Here is a 22151-nt window from a genome sequence, read left to right on the forward strand (position 1 = left end):
TCATCAGGGATATTGGTCTAAAATTCTCTTTTTTTGTTATGTCTCTGCCAGGCTTTGGTATCAGGATGATGCTGGCCTCATAAAATGAGTTAGGGAGGTTCCCTCTTTTTCTAATGATTGGAATAGTTTCAGAAGGAATAGTACCAGCTCATCTTTATACCTTTGGTAGAATTCAAGGTTTTTAGCTTCTTTGTGATGGGTTCAAACATCATCCTTTACCTCAGAGAAGTTTGTTATTACCGATCTTCTGAAGCTTACTTCTGTCACTTGTCAAAGTCATTCTCCATCCAGCTTTGTTCCATTGCTGGTGAGGAGCTGCAATCCTTTGGAGAAGAGGCACTCTGGTTTTGAGAATTTTCAGCTTTTCTGTTCTGGTTTCTCCCCATCTTTGTGGTTTTATCTACCTTTGGTTTTTGATGATGCTGACCTACATATGGAGTTTTGGTGTGGATGTCCTTTTTGTTGATGTTGATGCTATTCCTTTCTGTTAGTTTTCCTTCTAATAGTCAGGACCCTCAGCTGCAGGTCTGTTGGAGTTTGCTGGAGGTCCACTCCAGACCCTGTTTGCCTGGGTATCACCAGCGGAGGCTGTAGAACAGCAAATATTGCAGAACAGCAAATGTTGCTGCCTGATCCTTCCTCTAGAAGCTTCGTCCCAGAAGGGCACCCACCTGTATGAGGTGTCAGTCGGCCTCGACTGGGAGGTATCTCCCAGTTAGGCTACTTGGGGGTCAGGGACCCACTTGAGGAGGCAGTCTGTCCATTCTCAGATCTCAAACTCCATGCTGGAAGAACCACTACTCTTTTCAAAGCTGTCAGACAGGGATGTTTAAGTCTGCAGAAGTTTCTGCTGCCTTTTGTTCAGCTATGCCCTACTGCCAGAGGTGCAGTTTACAGAGGCAGGCAGGCCTCCTTGAGCTGTGGTGGGCTCCACTCGGTTCGAGCTTCCTGGCTGCTTTGTTTACCTAGTCAAGCCTCAGGAATGGCAGACGCCCCTCCCCCAGCTTTGCTGCCACCTTCGCAGTTCCATCTTGGACTGCTGTTATAGCAGTGAGCAAGGCTCCATGGGTGTGGGACCCGCCGAGCCAGCCGCAGGATATAATCTCCTGGTGTACCGTTTGCTAAGACTGTTGGAAAAGCGCAGTATTAGGGTGGGAGTGTCCCGATTTTCCAGGTACCATCTGTCACGGCTTCCCTTGGCTAGGAAAGGGAATTCCCTGACTCCTTGTGCTTCCCGGGTGAACCAGTCCTAATGAGATGAACCCGGTACCTCTGTTGGAAATGCAGAAATCACCGTCTTCTGCATTGATCACGCTGGGAGATGCAGATCGGAGCTGCTCCTATTCGGCCCTCTTGATTCTGGACTCTGACAGTTAAACTTTTTATAGTCTTAAAGATCAGAAGTACCAGATGTTCATTATAGAAAGAAAATTCAGAAGAGAATACATCAAAATAAGAATCATGGATAGCTGAGTGGTAGGTCTGTGGTGACTTTTTGTCATAAGTATGTTACGTCAGAAACTGTGACGGGTCTGAGAGTTTCCCTGCTTTCAAAAGTGTGTGTGTATATGTGTATATATTACATACATATACATATAAAACACATATAATATACATATACATAATTATACACATATAAGCTGTTATACACATAGAATAATATATAATCTATATAATATACATATATTCTATATTATAGTTGTAAATTACACAATTATGTGTAATATATGTATATTTTATACATATATATTCTGGCAAGAGACATGAGGCTTTTTGGATCACAGAGAAGGATGGTTTATTACAGCAAAATGCAGCAGCCATAGCAATACCTTAGCACTAGTTTCTGTTTATTTATTATTATTTTTTTTGTGTGATGGAGTCTCACTCTGTCACCCAGGCTGGAGTGCAATGGCACAATCATGGCTCACTGCAACCTCTACCTCCTGGGTTCAAGTGATTCTCCTGCCTCAGACTCCTGAATAGCTGGGATTACAGGCACATGACACCACACCTGGCTATTTTTTGTATTTTTAGTAGAGACAGAGTTTCCCCATGTTGGCCAGGCTCGTCTCGAACTCCTGACCTTAGGTGATCCGCCTGCCTTGGCCTTCCAAAGTGCTGGGATTACAGGCATGAGCCACTGCATCCGGCCTAGTTTTTTTGTTTTCAAAGCACCGGTCACCATGGTGAGTGAGGGGATGGGATGAGAACCAGGTGAGATCCCTGTGCATGCAGGAAGTTGCACCAAAGGAGAAGAACCCTAAACTTCTGAGATTCGTTTAAATAGAAACTACTGGCACATCTGCCCATCCTCTTCTCTGGGGAGAGAGTGAGAGAGATTGAGATTACTTATTAAGCAAATCTCCAGGGTTGAGAGGGAAGGTATCACTAAGTTTATTATCCTGGAGTATAAGCACATGTTTCAGGAACAGGAAGTAAAGAGGTTTACATTTCTAAATTTCTCCAGATTTCTTTATCTTTAGGGAGATACTGTCTCTGCCTTTCAAGGCCTTTGCTATTCAATCAACTCGTCAGTGTCCTTTGCTTGGAAAGCCCTGACCATGCAGAAATATCAAAATATTCATATAGAATTTTCTCCCAACGAAGTATTTTCCCCGTTATTAAAAATTTGTTTTTAATTTGATAAACCAAAGATAACTCAAAGCAGATAATTTATTATTTTCATTTGCCCATTTTTTTTTCCTGTGAATGAGCAGCATTGTAGGGCTGTTAAGAATTGGCTCCTTTATTGTTAGGAAATGACTTTTATTGATCCTGGGTAATATCTAATAATATTTTTTGCTCTGAAATCTGTTGTCTGATACTAAATTTCATTTCTTTTTACTTTACCCTCCCCTTTACTTTTCCTTTGATACCCGTGTGGTGTTTTATTAATCAAAAACCCACTGCTTATTATTAAGTGTTTATTAATCAAAAACACTTGTCTGATGATCGTGCTCTGGACCTGCCTTCACCCCAATTTATTCCATAACTGAATAGATCCCACTCTGTGACCACACCTACAATCATATTAGCCCTCAGTTTTCTTTTAAGTGATTTTTCTAGTTAATCAAGATCTGCAGTTCTTTGTTCTTTTTTGACAGGGTCTTGCTCTGTCACCCAGGCTGGAGTGCAGTGGCACACTGCAGCCTCAACCTCCTGGGCTCAAGGGATCCTCTTGCCTCAGCGTCCCGTAGGTGTGCACCACCATACCTGGCTAATTTTTGTTTGTATTTTTTGTAGAGATAGGGTTACGCCATGTTTCCCAGGCTGGAATTTAAAAAAAATTATTGCTGTAAACAATTATTTTTTAAAATATTTTAAGAATAAGGTAAAATATTTCACATTTGTCCACATATTTACCATTTCTGGTTCTCATAAGTCATTTGTGTAGACCCAGATATCTGTCTGCTGTCATTTTTTTCTTCTGCTAGAAGGAATTTCTTCAGCATTTCTTTTCTGTTTTGTTTTGTTTTTTGAGACAAGGTCTTGCTCTGTCTCCCCAGCTGAAGCACAGTAGTGGAATCATAGCTCACTGTGGCGTTGACCTTCTGGGCTCAAACGATCCTCCCACCTCAGCATCCTGAGTAGCTGGGACTACAGACTCATGTCACCACACTTGGCTAATTTTTGTATTTTTTGTAGAGAGCGGGTTTATTCATGTTGCCCAGGATGGTCTTGATCTCCTGGGCTCAAGTCATCCTCCTGCCTCAGCTTCCCAAAGTGCTGGGACTGTACTTGTGTGCCACTGTACCCAGCCTAGAATTAATTAATTTCTTTTCTTTTCTTTTCTTTCTCTTTTTTTTTTTTGAGATGGAGTCTCTCTCTGTCACCCAGGCTGGAGTACAGTGGCATGATCTCGGCTCACTGCAACCTCTGCCTCCCGGGTTCAAGTGATTCTCCTGCCTCAGCCTCCCGAGTAGCTGGGATTACAGATGTGTGCCACCATGCCCGGCTAATTTTTATATTTTTAGTAGAGATGGGGTTTCACCTTGTTGGCCAGGCTGGTCTCAAACTGCTGACCTCCAGTGATCCGCCCACCTCGGCTTCCCAAAGTGCTGGGATTACAGGTGTGAGCCACTGCACCCTGCCAGCCTAGCATTTCTTATAGTGCAGGTCTGTTGGTACTCTTTCAGATTCTGTATGTCTAAAAAAGTCTTTTTTTTGCATCAATTTTTGAATGAATTGTAGGTAGTTTTTTCTTTCAGTACTTTAAAGATGTTGCTCCACTGTCTTCTGATTTGTATTGTTTCAGAAGAGAAATTTACTGTCATTTTTATTTTTGTATCTTTGTATGTAATGTACTCCCTCTACCCCCGCCCCTGGCTGTTTTAAGATTTTTCTCCTTATCACTGGTTTTAAGCAATTTGATTATAATGTCTTTTGGTGCAGTTTTCTTCATATGTATTTTTCCTGAGGTTTATTGATCTTCTTAGATCTGTAAATTTGTTTCATTTGGAAAAAAAATTTGGCCATGATTTCTTTAGTTTTTTTTTTTTGCCCCCTCTTCCATCACTTCTCCTTCAGGGCCTCCAATTACACATATATTGGGCTGCCTGAAGCTATCCCACGTCACTGATGCTCAGTTCATTTTCCAGTTTTTGGGTGTGTTTATGGGTTTTTTTCTCCTTCTGAGCCTTCCCTCCCACCCCCTGTGTGTGTGTGTTTTGTTTTCAGGTAATTTCTATTGTTATGACTCAAGTTCATCGGTCTTCTATAGTGTTTTATCTGCTGTTAATCTCATCTAGTGTATTTTCATCTCTAGATTAATTTGGGTCTTTTATATATGTGTTATGTGGCTCTCCTTAACATGCTTATGTTTTTCTGTGCCTTCTTGAACATACGGAGTATAGCTATCATAACTTAGTGTTCTTGTCTACTAGTTCTGTTGTGTTATTTCTGAATGTGTTTTTATTGGTTAGTTTCGCTTCCTGGTTAAATGTTGCGGTTTTCTACTTTTTGCATGCCTGGTAGTTTTTGATCACTAGACATATGATCTCTAGTGAATCACTAGGGCATATTATATTGCTGGGTGCTGGATAGTCTTGTACTTTAAAAAATATTCTTAAGCTTTGTTCTGGGACACAGTGAAGTTACTTGGATCCTTGGAAGATTTGCTTTTAGATCAGCAAATTTCGCCATGTTATTCAATACCCTTCTGACTGCTTAACCCTGTGATCTGGGTGTTAATGAGGTTTTCTCACCATGGCTGGTGGGAACATGAACTATACCTGGCCCTGTGTGAGTTCTGGGGCTTTTTTTTTTTTTTTTTTTAAACCTTTTCTTCTTGGGTAGTCCTTTTCCCAGTCTTGGGTAGTTTTCTCACACTGGTACTCAAAGGGGAATCTGCAGATTTCTGGGGTTCTCTATCTGTGCAGCTCTTTTCCCTTCCACACTCAGTCTTGAAGAACTGTAGCCACTCAAAGTTCCCTAAACTCCCACCCTATCTTCTCAACTCATGTGTGTGCTGGGCGCCACCTAGCTTCCTCCTCCCTGCTCTGTGGCCTGAAAACTTTCTCTAGGCAGTAGACTCCAGCAATTGTAGGGCTCACCTCATTGGTTCCCTCCTCCAGGGACCACTGCCTTGAGTTGCTTAATGTCTGATGTCTGAAAATGGTTCATGTATTTTATCTGGTGTTTTTAGTTGTTTAAGGTGGGAGAGTGAATCTGGTCCCTGTTAATCCATCTTGGCTAGAAGCTCATTGATTCCTAGTGGAAATGAACATTTTTTTCCATATTTTCTCATTTTTACTTTGAATCCTTTGGTACTTTTACCAGATTGTATAGATCTTATCTGTGAGACCCAGTCATTTTTCAGTTGGAGACCCCTTGTGAAGTAGCTATCATTTGGATTAAAAGGGGAGGGAGAATGTTACTTAAAACGATGACAAAACTATCTAAATAAAGAAGAGATTGTGTATGTAGGTTATCTTCTTGCCTCCAGCCCTGGCCCAGGTTGGTTTGTCGTGCCACCAGAGTGGTCCTCCTACAGAAGCACATTTGATCATGGTACATCCCTGGGTAAAACTGGCCATGGTCCCCCTCCTTAACATGGCCCTCAGGCCCTGTTTCTCCAGCCTCGTCTTTTCTCTTCACACACCATAAGACCCAGCTCTCCTGCACTACTGGTCCTTCCTCCTTTACCATGTGTATACGGTCACACCTCATGCTTTTACAATGCCATGACGCTGAGTTTGGTGCTATTCTTTTGTTTTTCTTGCCTCTTGTGCTTACATGTTTAGCATTTAGTGGTCTGTACTGTAATTTATCCCTCCCTCCCTCCATTTTTTCCTTCTGGGCAAGGTGATTGTTGTACATAATTGTATTATCAAAAGCATCTTGAGATGTATATAGCTATTTTACCTATTTGAGAAATGAGAAAATGCTCAAAAAGGTTAAATAGCTTGTCATATATCATATAACTAGTAAGTATAAGAGCTAGTCTGTTGGGCTTCAAAGCTAGACATTAAGGCCTGCTGAGGGGTTCGAAGTGAAAGGGAGAAGTGGGGGACCTACCCTTGGCTTCTAATCTTTCATCCCAGTGAACACCTGGTCAAGTCATATTGTAAAGCAGGGTGATTTAGAGGAGGAACAGGGTTGGGAACAACACATGTATTTCCTAAGAAATACTTGTAGCAGTATGTTGTTATGGTGAACAATTTTATCTTATGGTTATTCTTGCAATAGTAGCAGGCAGAAATTTTTGTCAGAGACATCTTTGATGATCTTTACGTACTATATCAGAAGATCTCCTAATGCTCTTTAGTAGATAACTTTTTTTTTGTAAGGATGGAGAATAATAGAATAACACAGAAAAAATTTCCCAAGGCCATCTAGTTAACTGAATTTTCTCTGAGAGTTGAAACCCCAAAACAGCCCCCAAAACCACTTGCCTATCCATTATTTTAAAAGAGAAAAAAATCTCCAGAGTAAAAGTTTCTATTCTCTTAGTAAATGTTCCAGGGCTTAGCAGCGATAGAATCACAGATTACTTCCTATTTGTTCACTCTTACACTAAAGTGTAAGCAGAACCGTGTTTCACTATTGCCAGTGTAATATCTCTTCCCTGTATTTGAAATGTTCTGTACTGATTCATCACTTTATTCAACCGATTAATGCACTAGCCTCTCTAGGGCCTAGTTTCCTCTTGAATTCAAGAAACAAAATTTAAGCTACTTATGGTTGATTATACCTTTGGAAAACTATTTTGTGTTAATTATACTCAACAAACTTAAGAATGGGGAATAATTGATGCTTGGCGTAAGAATTGATGTATGTTGTCCTCTTAGGGTACCCTCTTTCTAGGGTCAGCATACTGGGAAACAAGTTAATTGTCAAAAGGTTGTTTTGTTGAGTGTAGAATCAGGAAGGGAGAAGGTAAATTGTTGGTTTAAAAGGGAGTTTAATTTAGACCAGGTTTGAATGTGAACAGATTATCCTTTCTGAAGGAAAATGTCTGTTCAAAAATTGCAATATTGATTTAAAATGTGCTGACTTGCCCTTTTAGAAGTAAGCTCTTAAAGGGATAGACAGGACTGATACTCTTTTCCCTAGTAATGAATGTAGAATGAATGAGTCAAAGCACTTTATACCTCTGGCCTTTATAAGAAATACAGCATGTCCAAATCTCACTATCCAACTGTCCTTTCTTGTATTTCATATTGGTTTTCATATTCCTACTTTCATCTTTTCTGAGCTTTGTACTGTGGATAGATGCTTGAGTTAGTTTCTGTTGCACTCCATTTTGCTTCTGGCCAGCCTTACTGCTTATCAGTTTTATAAACAGAATGTTCCTTCTTGTCAGTTGCTTAATCTTTTATGTATGTTCTGATAGTCACCCTATTATTTATTTTAAATTGGACCCATAATAGCAACTGCCTACTTCTTACATATTCAATTCTTTTATGTTCTTTAGACCAAAGAAAGGCATTATTTAGCTTTCTTTCTTAGGTCTAATTTCCTAAACCTTTAAGCTCATCACTGGACCATCTATTGAATTTCTTTATCCTTAGTAAGTTGTGGAGCCCAGAACTAGAAACAGTATTTGAAAATAGTATTGATTGAATGCTAAGTATTAGAAAATATTAGAAGAGAATATGCTGCAATTCTTTGGGTGACTTAAAGTGATGCATATTACAACCTCTTAAATGCAAATGTGTGTTAGAATATTTTGTATAATTTCCCTAAGAACTGTTTTCTCTTAGCATATATGAGCAAACATACATATTTACATACATGTACGTATTACATTCATTTTCCAAAATGAATTATTCTTCCACTTGTGAGCCATCCATTTTCTCTCCATTCTCTACCCCTCACCTCTTCAATAAATATACACTTCAAATCAGAATGGGCCTGCCCTGTGACTTTCAGAGCTTCGGAGGGCATGGGTTCATTCCTGCCCGGTCTTGCCCCTTCTTTTACTAACTGATCTTGAAATAAAGTAGTGGTCTTAAATCTTTGTCGATTAATTAACAAGGGAAGAACAGGGCTGCTGTTCAGCTATAAGCCTTTATCTCTCTTCTAAATGTAACACTGCCATTTCTTTTCATTTAAAGTGAAAGCTATTTCTAGTTTTAAAAATTGAGCAGTGTATTCTATTTAAGCATTAATTACATCAAGACATATTGGAATATGTCTTAAATCTAGTCCTCTGCTTTACCCAAAGGAACGGGAGGATGAAATTGCTACTATGGAGTGCATCAACAATGGCAAGTCCATCTTTGAGGCCCGCTTGGACATCGACATTTCCTGGCAGTGCCTGGAGTATTATGCGGGCTTGGCTGCATCCATGGCTGGTAAGTCCTCACCTGGTGTCTGTGACCAGCTGATAATGAGGCAGAAGAGCAGGGCCTAGTGGTGAAGGGCAAAGATTTTGGAATTAAGACAAACCTGGGTGAAAGTCTTGGGTTTGTCACTTTCTACCTGGGTGGCCTGGGAATTACTTTATCTTTCCTAATCTAAACTGGAGATGATAATTCCTACCTTCTTGGGTTAAGGATTAAATGAGATAGTGCATGTAAAGCACCTAGCATGATACCTGAGCTTTAGACCAAATTGCTGAAAAACCAGTTTTCACAAGAATCAGTTTGTCATATTTACCAGTTTTATCTATTTAGCAAACTTTTTTTTTTGACAGTGTATAAAGTTTTCAACAATTGATATTGGAAGGTTGGTAGGGCCTAGGAAGGTTGCAGGGAACTTACATGCTTTCCCTGCTGTTGAGTGTTCCTCTCATTTCCATTTTGTTTCTTCTAAGCTATCTAATAGAGGCTCAGTAAATTCTTAGAGAATTGTTAAATCAAGTTAGATGAACATGTGTTAGAAGGATAGGCAGGGTTCTCTATGTGGAGAGAATACGTGGAAGCCAGTGGAAGAATGCCTGGAACAAATAGAAGAATGGAGACAGGGTGAGCCTGGTGTATTGGGAGAAGTGGGGAGGCTGCGTTGACTGGTGTACAAATCAGACTGGTACAGATGTTGGTGAAATCCTGGGGAGCACAGACCTGCATCCTGCTTTACTCCTGTTTTCCCCATAGGTGAACACATCCAGCTCCCAGGTGGATCCTTTGGTTATACCAGAAGAGAACCACTTGGGGTATGTGTGGGAATAGGAGCATGGAACTACCCCTTTCAGATTGCCTCTTGGAAGTCGGCTCCAGCATTAGCCTGTGGTAAGAATGAATTATCCCTCCATTTGAGAGCCATTCGTTCATTCTCTCGTTCGTTCTCTCCCCATTCTCTACCCTTCACCTCTCTATAAACACACACTTTAAATCGGAAGGGGCCTGCTCTGGGATATTCAAAGCCTCAGAGGACATGGCTTGTTCCTGCCCTGTCTTGCCCCTCAAGGAGCTTATAGTTTAGGTTGTACACAATCATGTCTAGATATTCCCAGGTTTTATTTATTTAATTTTGTATATGAAAAGAAATTTAATTTTTTTCTTATTAAATTGAATTAGATTTGTGCTACTTATAAGTTCTCTTCCTTTCTGGACAAGAATTTTAACGTAGGAGTTAGCACTTAGGAGTTTGACTTCATTTACGAAGCAGAAGATAAACTCCTTTCTTCATTTGGGTCTTAAGAGAAATGATAAGCAAGGCTTTGATAAGCTCCTTATCAAAGAGGAGCTTTGGCTGATTGACATAAAATAGTTTTCTTACAGTATTTAAAGAGAAGAATCTTTGAGGAAAGAAGACTAATTTTATCTTAGAAAAAATTGTAATGTTAAAAAGCATTACTGTTAGGACATTATATTGAAATGCAGCTTTTGTCCTGTTGCCATTGCATGTTCTTGTTTTAGCCTATTTCTCTTTGAGATACAGCTGTGAAAGAGGAAAAATAGGCCCAGAATTAAGTCACTAGCTTTGGGGACTCTCATCAAGTGAACCATTCTGGTCTTCAATGTCAACTTTTATAAAATGGAGCTAATGATACCTACTTCATACTGCTGTTGAAAGTGTTAAATGAGATAATATATGTGAAAAGGCCTAGATATGCAAATGTGAGACTGGGCAACTGTAGGGTTTGGGATCTGTTTAATGAGAGAAACCAAGATGAAAAGGACAAGAGTTCTTTACTTATTGATATGGTTTGGCTGTGTCCCCACCCAAATCTCAACTTGAATTGTATCACCCAGAATTCCCATGTGTTGTGGGAGGGACCCAGGGGGAGGTAATTGAATCATGGGGGCTGGTCTTTCTCATGCTATTCTCCTGATAGTGAATAAGTCTCATGAGATCTGATGGGTTTATCAGGGGTTTCCGCTTTTGCTGCTGCTTCATTTTTCTCCTGCCGCCAATGTAAGAAGTGACTTTCACCTCCCGCCATGATTCTGAGGCCTCCTTGGCCATGTGGAACTGTAAATCCAATTAAGCCTCTTTCTGTTCCCAGTTTCAGGAATGTCTTTATCAGCAGCATGAAAACAAACTAATATGGTTATTAGTAACATTTTTGATGTAGGATTTGGTTGGGGAAGAGGAAACAATTGGAATCACTTTTGAATTGTCCTCTAGTCCTGTTTTCAGGGGATCACTGGTCTTAGAAAGTCTTTTTATGTTTGTGTCTTGGGTTTATGCAGGTAATGCCATGGTCTTTAAACCTTCTCCCTTTACACCTGTTTCTGCATTGCTACTGGCTGAAATCTACACTGAGGCTGGTGTACCTCCTGGGCTCTTCAATGTGGTGCAGGGAGGGGCTGCCACAGGCCAGTTTCTGTGTCAGCATCCCGATGTGGCCAAAGTCTCCTTCACTGGAAGTGTGCCCACTGGCATGAAGGTGAGGACAAAACCAGTATTGGTCAACACACATGGCATTTGGACATGGCAAATCTGGTCCTACCCAGAGTATATTTTGGAGGCTTCTCTTTTGATTTTACCTAGCCTGAATTGGGAATGGGAAGAAGATTTTATTAGGCAGAGGTGTGAAGTTTCCTGTAAAAGTATGAAGGGGGAAAGGGAGTACACATGGGGTGATTTGTGTTAGGCCAGGTAGGGGCGGAAATTAGCAGCCCCAGCCTAAGGAGAGGATGTGTCTTAGTGGACAGGGGCCTGGGCTGCCACTTGTATTGTTTAGTGACTTAATTTCTTGTATAGAAGGAAGGATTTTTACTCAGGCTATTTCAGATTCATTATTTTGACATTAATTTGTGTTCTAAACTCTGTCAGCCTTAAACACAATAACAATAACACAAAAGAATTTCTGGCTATGACAATCCTGTGAATTGACAATATTTTTTATTTTTATTTTTTTGAGACAGGGTCTCACCCTGTTGCCCAGGCTGGATTATAGTGGTGTAGTCACAGCTTACTGTAGCCTTGAACTCCTGGGCTCAGGCAGTCCTCCTGCTTCAGCCTCCTAAGAAGCTGAGACTATAGTCATGTGCCACTGTGCCTGGCTAAGTTTCTTATTTTTCTGTAGAGATAGGGTCTTGCTATGTTGCCCAGGCTGAGACAATATTTTTTAAATGAACTCCCTCTTCTAATGTCAGTGCAACTCTGTGGATTCTCTTCAGTTTTCTGGAATAGAATATTTTAATAGACAAAAGGCAAAGGATATTGACAAGAATAAGGCTACAGGTCACAAACAGTTCAAGATGATTTTGTAGGTTCAGGGTCTAGTTGACTTAGCATGCAATATAATTTGTGTTAAAGTTCTGAATACCTTGTCCTTGTTCTGTAAGATCATGGAGATGTCAGCTAAAGGAATCAAACCTGTTACCTTGGAACTTGGAGGCAAATCTCCACTCATCATCTTCTCAGACTGTGATATGAACAATGCTGTGAAGGGGGCGCTGATGGCCAACTTCCTCACACAAGGCCAGGTATGTACCTGTCCCTGGAAGAGGTGTAAAAGGAATCTCTACCCCCTCATCCAACAGTGTGTTTTAAAGCTTTTTGTTTTGCAATACTTTCAGACTTACAGAAAAGTTGCACAAATAGTACAAAGAATTCCCATGTACCTTTGAACCAGATTTCTCAAATATTAACATTTTAACAGATTTACTTTATCATCTTCTTTATCTGCCTGTACATACGTAGGCATATTAAGTTTTTCTGAACCTTGAGAGTAAATTGTAGACATAAGGCCCCTAACCTCTAAATATAAAGTTCCTAAAAACAAGTGCATTCTTTTACATAAGCACGGTACACTTAGTAAAATTAAAAAATTAACATTGTGATAGTACTGTTACTGAATCTATAGCCCTTACTTAATCTATAGCCCTTATTCAAATTTTGCCACTTGTTTGACTAATGTCCTCATAGTAAAATAGAACAAAAATGGTTTTTTTTCCGGTGTAGGATCCAGTCAAGGATGATGCATTGCCTTTAGTTGTCTTGTCTTTAATCTCCTTTAGCTGAGAACAGTTCTTCAGTTATTCTTGTCTTTCAGGACATTGACATTTTGGGAGAACAGGCCATTCATTTTGTAGAATGTTCCTTAGTTTGGGTCTGTCTGATGTTTCCTGTTAGATTCATATTATGGATTTTTGGCAAAAATACCACAAACATGATGTCATATCCTGCTCAGTGGTGATTTAACTTTGATCACTTGCTTTAAGGTAAGTCTTCACTGTAAAGTTACTGTTTTTTACTTTGTGGTTAATAAGATCTTGTAGGAGGTATTTTGAGACTATCCTGTTCCTCATCAAACTTTCATGCAGTAAATACTTCTATCACCACTGACGATTCTTGCTGAAAACAATTTTTATTATGGTGGTTGCAAATGGTGATTTTCCAATTCCATCATTTCTTCTATATTTGTTCACCTTCTACTGTAAGAAAGAACTTGCCCTTCACCCCTGTTTGTTTTCCATTCATTTATTTATATCAGTAGGGACCCATGGATTCTTATTTCATTCTATGTGTTATAATCCAGTACTATCATTATTTATTTATTTTTTATTTTTATTTATTTACTTACTTATTTTTTGAGACGGAGTCTAGCTCTGTCCCCCAGACGGTAGTGCAGTGGCACGATCTCGGCTCACTGCAACCTCTGCCTCCCAGGTTTAAGGGATTCTCCCACCTCAGCCTCCTGAGTAGCTGGGATTACAGGCGCCCGCCACCATGCCCAGCTAATTTTTGTATTTTTAGTAGAGACAGAGTTTCACTGTGTTGGCCAGGCTGGTCTCAAACTCCTGACTTCACAATTCACCCACGTTGGCCTCCCAAAGTGCTGGGATTACAAGTGTGAGCCATTGTACCTGGCCTTTATTTTATTTTTTTATTGAGACGGAGTCTCACTCTGTCACGCAGGCTGGAGTGCAGTGGCACGATCTCAGCTCACCGCAACCTCCACCACCTGGGTTCAAGTGATTCTCCTGTTTCAGCCTCCCAAATAGCTGGGACTACAGGTGTGTGCCACCACGGCTGGCTAATTTTTTTTCTTTTTGAGACAGAGTCTTGCTCTGTCGCCCAGGCTGGAGTACAGTGGTGCGATCTCGGCTCACTGCAAGCTCTGTCTCCTGGGTTCATGCCATTCTTCTGCCTCAGCCTCCCGAGTAGCTGAGACTATAGGCACCCGCCACCACGCCCGGCTAATTTTTTGTGTTTTTAGTAGAGGTGAGGTTTTACCATGTTAGCCAGGATGGTCTGGATCTCCTGACCTCATGATACGCTTGCCTTGGCCTCCCAAAGTGCTGGGATTACAGGCATGAGCCATTGTACCCAGCCTCATTATTTATTTGGATGCTAAAATAATTGCAGATGGCTGGTGGGAATCCCTTTCTGTGACCTTTTGATATGCCCTCATTATTCTTTGAATACTTCATTACTTTCTGGCATAGCAAAGTGTTCCAGACTCATCTCATACTTCCCCTGGCTGCGCTCTGGAACCAGCCATTTCTCTGAAGGAGCCCTGGTTCCATTATTGTTTATCTGTTTATTATTAATTTTTGAGACAGGGTCCTGCTCTGTTGCCCAGGCCGGAGTGCAGTGGTGCTTTCTTGGCTCACTGCAATCTCGGCCCCTCCAAGGTCAAACAATCCTCCCACCTCAGTCTCCAGTGTAGCACACCACCACATTCAGCTAATTTTTGTATTTTTTGTAGAGACGGGGTTTCACTGTGTTGGCCAGGCTGGTCTTGAACTCCTGGGCTCAAGTGATCCAAATGCCTCGGCCTCCCAAAGTGCTGGGATTGCAGGCATGTGCCACCGTGCCCGGCCTGTTTTTTATTTTTTGTAAATTTTTTTTTATGATTTAGAAGGACTGTCTTCAAACCAGTACAACTATTTCATAAATAATATCTGATTGGTTTCTAACCAGTTGAGTGATTTGTTGCACGATAAGCCACCTCACATCTTTCAGCAAGAAAAACACTAAGTCTGAACAGTAAAGACATTACACAATGAGTTAGGACACAATTAAAATCTGCTTTAAATATTTTTTTGGGGGAGAGGACACCACACTTCTCTACTCAATAAAGAGAAACAATTTTGCAGTCCAGAGGTCTTTTATTTTTTTACACCTATCATGCCATGAATTCATAGGGAATAGGTTCCAGCAGCTCAGGCTCCTTCCCGTTGGTTCTCACACAGTGGGATTCCCTGGGTGGAGTAGGCTGGTGCTTCAGCTGAAACCAGGTACCTTTCTCTTTGGCTTCCTTCTTTTTCTGATCATCTTCTTTCATGCATTTCAGAAGCTATCTTGGGTCTTAGAGTGCTTAATGTGCTCAATGTGCACGTTAATTCTCTTGGCAAGAATTTTGCCCTTAATTTGTTTACAACAGTGCCAACAATGTGCTGGGTAACATTGTAGACTCTTCCAGTTTTTCCCAGGTAATGCTTTTGGGCATTCCTTTTTGAATAGTACCCATTCGCTTGATGTCTACAGTATTGCCTTTCTTATAGATTTGCATGCTCGTGGCCCAAGGAACAACTCCATGTTTTCTAAAAGGCCTAGAGAACATATATTGGGTAATTCTTCTCTTTCCCTGTGTTTGTCGTTTTGGTGAATTACTGGAAGACGGCAGTACCAACCAAAAGCCCTGGTTCCATTTAGTGGTAAATGGTATTTAGAAACCAAGATCTGAGTGCCAGGTGTGCTTATTGCTACTGGTGTATCATTGCTTCTAGGCCCTCTCAGAGGCCAGTGCTGGGAAATACATGTTTGTATATATGTCTGTGCACATATCTAGTTCTGTATCTGTCTATCTACATAATAATAAGTTCATCCAGATACTTTAATTATAGTCTAATACCACAGGGTTCATTTCTGCCTTCTCCCTTTCCATATTTGTATTTGTTCTCTGACAGTAAGAAATTTGACTCCCATTATCCACAATGTTTATCTAATTGCTCATCATAGAATACACTTAGTATTCTAATAATAGTAGTTTCAGATTTGTAAATCCATACCTCTGTGGAAAATAAACCTTCTAATTAGAGCTCAGAATTTTTTTACAGTTGTTTTTATATTCAGCATGAGAGTATAGTCAGAATACTGTGTTCAAAAGTTACTTGGGTCAGTTCTACCTTTCCTTCACCCTCCTTCAGTGTGGTTATGATACTCATTTAAAATAACAGATTCATTTGTTTGTGTTTGTATTCATTTGGGTTTTATTTCCCCCATCCTTGCTGATTTTAAAATTTTATTTTGATTAGGCAAAACACAAACATGGTTCTAAACATCAGAATTTTACAAAAACAGATACTCAGAAGTGTTACTGCTCCCCATCCTGTGTACTCTGTTTCCAGTGCCTCCTTCCCACCCAGTTTTGTCCATCTCCTGTGGGTAGCCAGTCTGATTTGTTTCTGGTTTTTGCTTCCTGTGTTTCTTTTTCCACAAATGAATAGGTACTTGTATATTTCTTATTCTTCTTTCATACACAAAAGGTAGCACATTAGAGGTACTCTTTTGTACTTTGCTTTCTTTGCTGTGTGTGTGTGTGGATGAATATACACACACAAAGAATACATATAGTATAGAATATATAGAATAATATATAGAATATTCTACATAATCTGTACTATGTATACTTTATATATATATAGAGAGAGAGAGAGAGAGCACTAAAAATAATTGTGACGTAATGTGAATTTATTTTATTATTATTATTTTTTCGAGATGGAGTCTCACTCTGTAGCCCAAGTTGGAGTGCAGTGACACGATCTTGGTTCACTGCAACCTTCGCCCCTGGAGCTCAAGCGATTCTCCTGCCTCACCCTCCCAAGTAGCTGGGACTAGAGGCATGCGCTACCACACCCGGTTAATTTTTTTGTATTTTTAGTAGAGACAGGGTTTCACCATATTGGCCAGGCTGGTCTTGAACTCCTGAGCTCAGGCGATCCACCCGCCTCAGCCTTCCAAAGTGTGGGATTATAGGCGTGAGCCACCACGCCTGGCATAAGCCACCATGCCCAGTGTGATTTTAAATATGTATCACAATTTATCCGTTCATCTGGCAATGGGGTTATTTCCTTATCTTGGTTATTGTGAATAATGCTGCACTGAGCATGGGAGTGCAGATATGTCTTTAAGCTACTGATTTCATTTCCTTTGGTATATACCCAGAAGAGGAATTGCTGAATCATAGGATGGTTCTATTTTTAATTTTTTTTTTTTTTTAATTCGGAGTCTCACTTAGTTGCCCAGGCTGGAGTGCAATGGCACGATCTCAGCTCACTGCAACTTCTGCCTCCTGGGTTCAAGTGATTTTCCTGCCTTAGCCTCCTGAGTAGCTGGGATTACAGGCATGTGCCACTACGCCTGACTAATTTTGTATTTTTAGTAGAGACGGGGTTTCTCCATGTTGGCCAGGCTGGTCTCGAACTCCTGACCTCAGGTGATCTGCCCACCTCGGCCTCCCAAAGTGCTGGGATTGCAGGCATGAGCCGCTGTTCCCTGCCAATTTTTAATTTTTTAAAGAGCCCCTATCCTGTTTTCCTTCATGGCTATACTAACTTACATTCTTTTTTTTTTTTTTTTTAGTGAAAGGAAGTTTATTAAGAAAGTAAAGGAATAAAGAATGGCTACTCCATAGGCAGAGCTGCCCCAGGGGCTGCTGGTTGCCCCTTTTTGTGGTTATTTCTTGATCATATGCTAAACAAGGGGTGGATTATTCATGCCTCCTCATTTTAGACCATATGGGTAAAATGACGTTGCCATGGCATTTGTAAACTGTCATGGTGCTGATGGGTATGTCTTTTAGCATGTTGATGCATTATAATTAGCATATAATGAGCAGCAATGACGACCAGCGGTCACTCATCACCATCTTGGTTTTGGTGGGTCTTAGCTGGCTTCTTTATCACAGCTTGTTTTATCAGCAAGGTCTTTATGACCTGTATCTTGTGCTGATCTCCTATCTTATCCTGTGACTTAGAATGTCTAACTTCTTGGGAATGCAGTCCAGTACGTCTCAGCCTTATTTTACCCAGCCCCTACTTAAGATGAAGTTGCTCTAGTTCAAACACCTGTGACATTTCCCCCCTCCCTTTTATAAAAGAACCCTTAATCCTAAGGCTTGCAGAGGGACAAAGATCCATCTTCTGTAAACTTCTTCATGCTGAATAGGGGCAATGATATTCCTGTCTAATTATTAGGGTCTCTTGTATTCAGGATAGAGAGGAGCTCAGTCAGAAAGCGTCAGGGTGAGGGTCGCTTATAACTCCGAGTTTCGACAAAAGGTGATATCCAGAGTTGGCCAATCAGTGCTGCAGTCTATTTCTTTTGTGTCGGGAGGGTCTCCTCAGTATTGTCCCTTCCATGGTTTGCCAGAAAGATGTTACTGCAAAGGGGCCCTGATCCAGACCCCAAGAGAGGGTTCTTGGATCTTGTGCAAGAAAGAATTCAGGACAAGTCCATAAAGTGAAAGTAAGTTTATTAAGAAAGTAAAGGAATAAAGAATGGCTACTCCATAGGCAGAGCAGCCTATACTAATTTATATTCTCACCAGCAGTATACCAAGATTTCCTTTTCTCCACATCCTCACCAACACTTGTTATCTTTTATCTTTTTGATAATAACCGTGCTAACAGATATGAAGTGATACCTCATTGTGATTTTGATTTGCATTTTCCTGATGATTAGTGATGTGGAGCATCTTTTCATAAACTTGTTGGCCATTTGTATGTTTCTGGAAATATGTCTATCCAGGTCTTTTGCCCATTCGTAATCAGAGGTTTTTTTTTTTTTTTGCAATTGAATAGTGTGAGTTCCTTATATATTGTGATGATTTTTTTGTGTGTATGGTAAAGCCTAACGTAAAATTTACCAATTTAACCGTATGTGTGTGTATATGTGTGTGTGTGTGTGTGTGTGTGTGTATTTTTTTTATTTTTTATTTTTTTATTTTTTGGAGACAGGATCTTACTCTGTTGCTCAGGCTGGAGTACAGTGACATCATCCCAGCTCACTGCAGCCTCAACCTCCCAAGCTCAAGTGATATTCCCACTTCAGCCTCCTGGGTAGCTGGGACTATAGGCATGTGGCACCATGCCTGGCTAATTTTTGTATTTTTTGTAGAGATGAGATTTCACCATGTTGCCCATGCTGGTCTTGAACTCCTGAGCTCAAGCAATTCTCCTGCTTCAGCCTCCCAAGGTGCTGGAACTACAGGCGTGAGCCACCACACCTGGCCTTTTTGAACCATTTTTAAGTGTAGAGTTCAGTGACATTTAATACATTCACGTTGTGTACAACTATCATCATTATTCATCTCTAGAACTTTTTCATCACCCCACATTGAAAACTGTGTACCCCATTAAATAATAACTCTGTTTCTCTCTCCCCTCAGCCTCTGGTAACCACTAGTCTAATTCCCGTCTCTATGAATTTGACTATTCTACGTACCTTTTATAAATGCAATCATACAATATTTATTATTTTATGTCTGGCTCGTTTCACTTAGTATAATATCTTCAGGTTCATCCATGTTGTAGCATGTGTCAAAATTTCTTTCCTTTTTAAGGCTAAATAATATTCCATTGTATGTATGTATACACACACAGCACACATACACACACACACAGCACACACATACCACATTTTGTTTATCCATTTTTTTATTTGTGAACACTTAGGTGGTTTCCACTTTTGGCTGTTGTGAATAATGTTGCTATGAACATTGATGTACAGATATCTATAGTAGAAGTATCTGCTTTCAGTTCTTTTGGGTATATATCCAGAAGTGGAATAAGTGGATCATATGATAATTCAGTGTTTAATTTTTTGAGGAACCACTGTACTGTGCCCTACAATGGCAGCACCATTTTACATTTCTACAAGCAATGCACAAAGTTTCCAATTTCTCTAAATCCTTGCCAACACATGTTATTTTCTTATTTTCTTGCTTTCTCTGTTTTTGATAATAGTCATCCTATTGGGTATGAAGTGGTATCTCATTGTGGTTTTGATTTGCATTTCCCTGATTATTAGTGATATTGACTGCATATGTAATTTTATAAGATATTACCAAATCCCTCTGTAAAAGGAAATGTTGCATTCTTTTTTTTTTGTTAGTTAAGCAATTATTTTATTGCTCAAGTACATAGACAAATTTATGCAACCAGGGCAGAGGCTGTATATGATTCATATTTCCAGTTGGGAGAGAGGACTCACTTGGTCTTATAATATCGAGCCAAACAGTGAATCCGGCTCTCTATCAGAATCAGACAGAATTTAGCATCCTTATCCTTTCTCTTCCTCTCAAGAAGCTTTTGAACAGCAACTGCTGCCTTAATTAAATGGTAGAGATCTTCAGGGAGATTAGGAGCGGTCCCTTAGACTTAAGAATTCTTAAGATTTTATTGCCTGTCACAAATCGTACTTGTGCAGCATCATGTGAATCTCTCAGGATCCCACCGACTTGTGAAGGAGTCAGGCCCTTCTTGGCCAGTTTTTAAATCTGCTCCTTCATGTCGTCAGATGTCAACTTCAGCCCCCACTTCAGCAACCCCACTTCAATGGGGATGCTGCAGCGATAGAGCAAAGCTGACTGGGACAGACCCTTCCCAGAAGCGTGCATGTGACCCATGATGGCAGCTGTCAGGCAGCAAAAGGAACATTCTTACTAACGATGCATGAGTACCTATTTCTTCATAGCCTTTCTTAACAGCATATATAGTCACAATTTTAAATTTTTATCAGATGAGAAGTGGTATTTCAGTATAGTTTTAATTTCAGTTTGTTTGTTTGTTTATTTATTTATTATCTTTGAGACGGAGTCTCGCTCTGTCACCCAGGCTGGGGTGCAATGGGACGATCTCGGCTCACTGCAACCTCCATCTCCCACGTTCAACTAGTTCTCCCACCTTAGCCTCCTGAGTAGCTGGGACTATAGGTGTGCGCCACCACACCCAGCCAATTTTTTATATTTTTAGTAGAGATGACGTCTTGCCATGTTGGCCAGGCTGGTTTTGAACTACTGACCTCTAGTGATCCACCTGCCTCAGCCTCCCAAGGTGCTGGGATTACAGGCCTGAGCCACTATGCCCAACCTTGTTTTACAATTATGAATGACATTGAACATCTTTTTCAAAACTCACATATAATAAAATTCACATTTTTGGTATGTTATATTATGAGATATGATTTTCCATTAATTGTTAAGAGTTTTTTAAAATTAGTGATGATAGCCTTTTATCTGAGGTAAATGTTGCAAATAATTTTATTCCAATTTTTTAATGGTCTTGGCTTAGTTTAAGGTATTTGCCATGCATAAAATTTTTATTTTTCTATAGTCAAATTTATCAATTTTTTTTCTTTAATTGTGTCTAGATTTTGGGTAATAGAAAACCTTTTTCTACACCTAGGTTTTAGAGGAATTACCAGTATTGTCTCTTTTTAAAAAAAAAAAGTCTCGCTCTCTCATGCAGGCTGGAGTGCAGTGACGCAGTCAGGGTTCACTGTGTGTATCCTTGACCTCTTAGGCTCAAGTGACCCTCCCACCTTAGCCTCCCAAGTAGCTGGGACTACAGGTGCGTGTCACCACACCCAACTAATTTTTATATTTTTTGTAGAGATGGGGTTTCGCCATGTTGCCCCAGCTGATTTTGGACTCCTGAGCTCAAGTGATCCGCCCACCTTGTCCTCCCAAAGTGCTGGGATTACAGATGTGAGCCACTGCGCCTTGATTTCTTATTTTATATTTTGATTCCTGATACATTTGGAGTTTATTTTTATATGTGATGTCAGATATGTATCTTATTTTATGTTTTCCACATTACTGATGATTTGTTCTAGCACCATTTATTTAGTCCATCTCTGTCCTAATAGTTTAGCTTTCACTTTTATCATAGACTAGATTTCCATGAGCACTTGGCTGTGTTTTTGGACTTTTCTGTTCGTGTTCTTACAGCATTTGAACAGTTTTTATGTTCCTTTCTATAGGAGGGTCTAAATAGTGATTATTAGTGATTTCAGAGACAAATTTTTTAACAATTAGATTTAAGACCACAGTTCTTGATACAGGTTTACTCTTCAGTTCCCTTCCATTCTTAAAATATACAGCCAGATTGAGCCCTGATATGAGGAAGTAGGAGAGGTGCTGTGGGTTATATGGATCTAGTAATGGCCTTTAAAAAATTTAAACAAGCAAAATAAGAACTAACTTTTACCTCAAAGGGCAGATTTTGCTTGTGGAGTGGTATGTCCACAATTACGTGTGATCCATCTTATTCAGTATGGAGACAATTTTTAGAAATGGAAAT

The 22151-nt window shown here is 40.1% G+C and overlaps 1 protein-coding gene and 1 pseudogene across 1 annotated transcript in view; one reads left to right on the plus strand and one right to left on the minus strand.

Moving 5' to 3' along the window:
• ALDH9A1 (aldehyde dehydrogenase 9 family member A1) overlaps positions 1-22151 on the plus strand; it is a 36541-nt gene that overhangs the window by 7026 nt on the left and 7364 nt on the right. Inside the window, exons 3-6 of the mRNA XM_055112152.2 lie at positions 8669-8798; positions 9540-9674; positions 11082-11278; positions 12183-12323. Coding sequence (XP_054968127.2) covers positions 8669-8798; positions 9540-9674; positions 11082-11278; positions 12183-12323 — 603 coding nt within the window. The remainder of the gene's footprint in view (positions 1-8668; positions 8799-9539; positions 9675-11081; positions 11279-12182; positions 12324-22151) is intronic.
• Positions 14394-20476, minus strand: LOC129397710 (small ribosomal subunit protein uS15-like; annotated as a pseudogene).

The sequence above is a fragment of the Pan paniscus genome, chromosome 1 (genome assembly GCF_029289425.2).
Source record: "Pan paniscus chromosome 1, NHGRI_mPanPan1-v2.0_pri, whole genome shotgun sequence".
NCBI classification, from domain to species: Eukaryota; Metazoa; Chordata; class Mammalia; order Primates; family Hominidae; genus Pan; species Pan paniscus.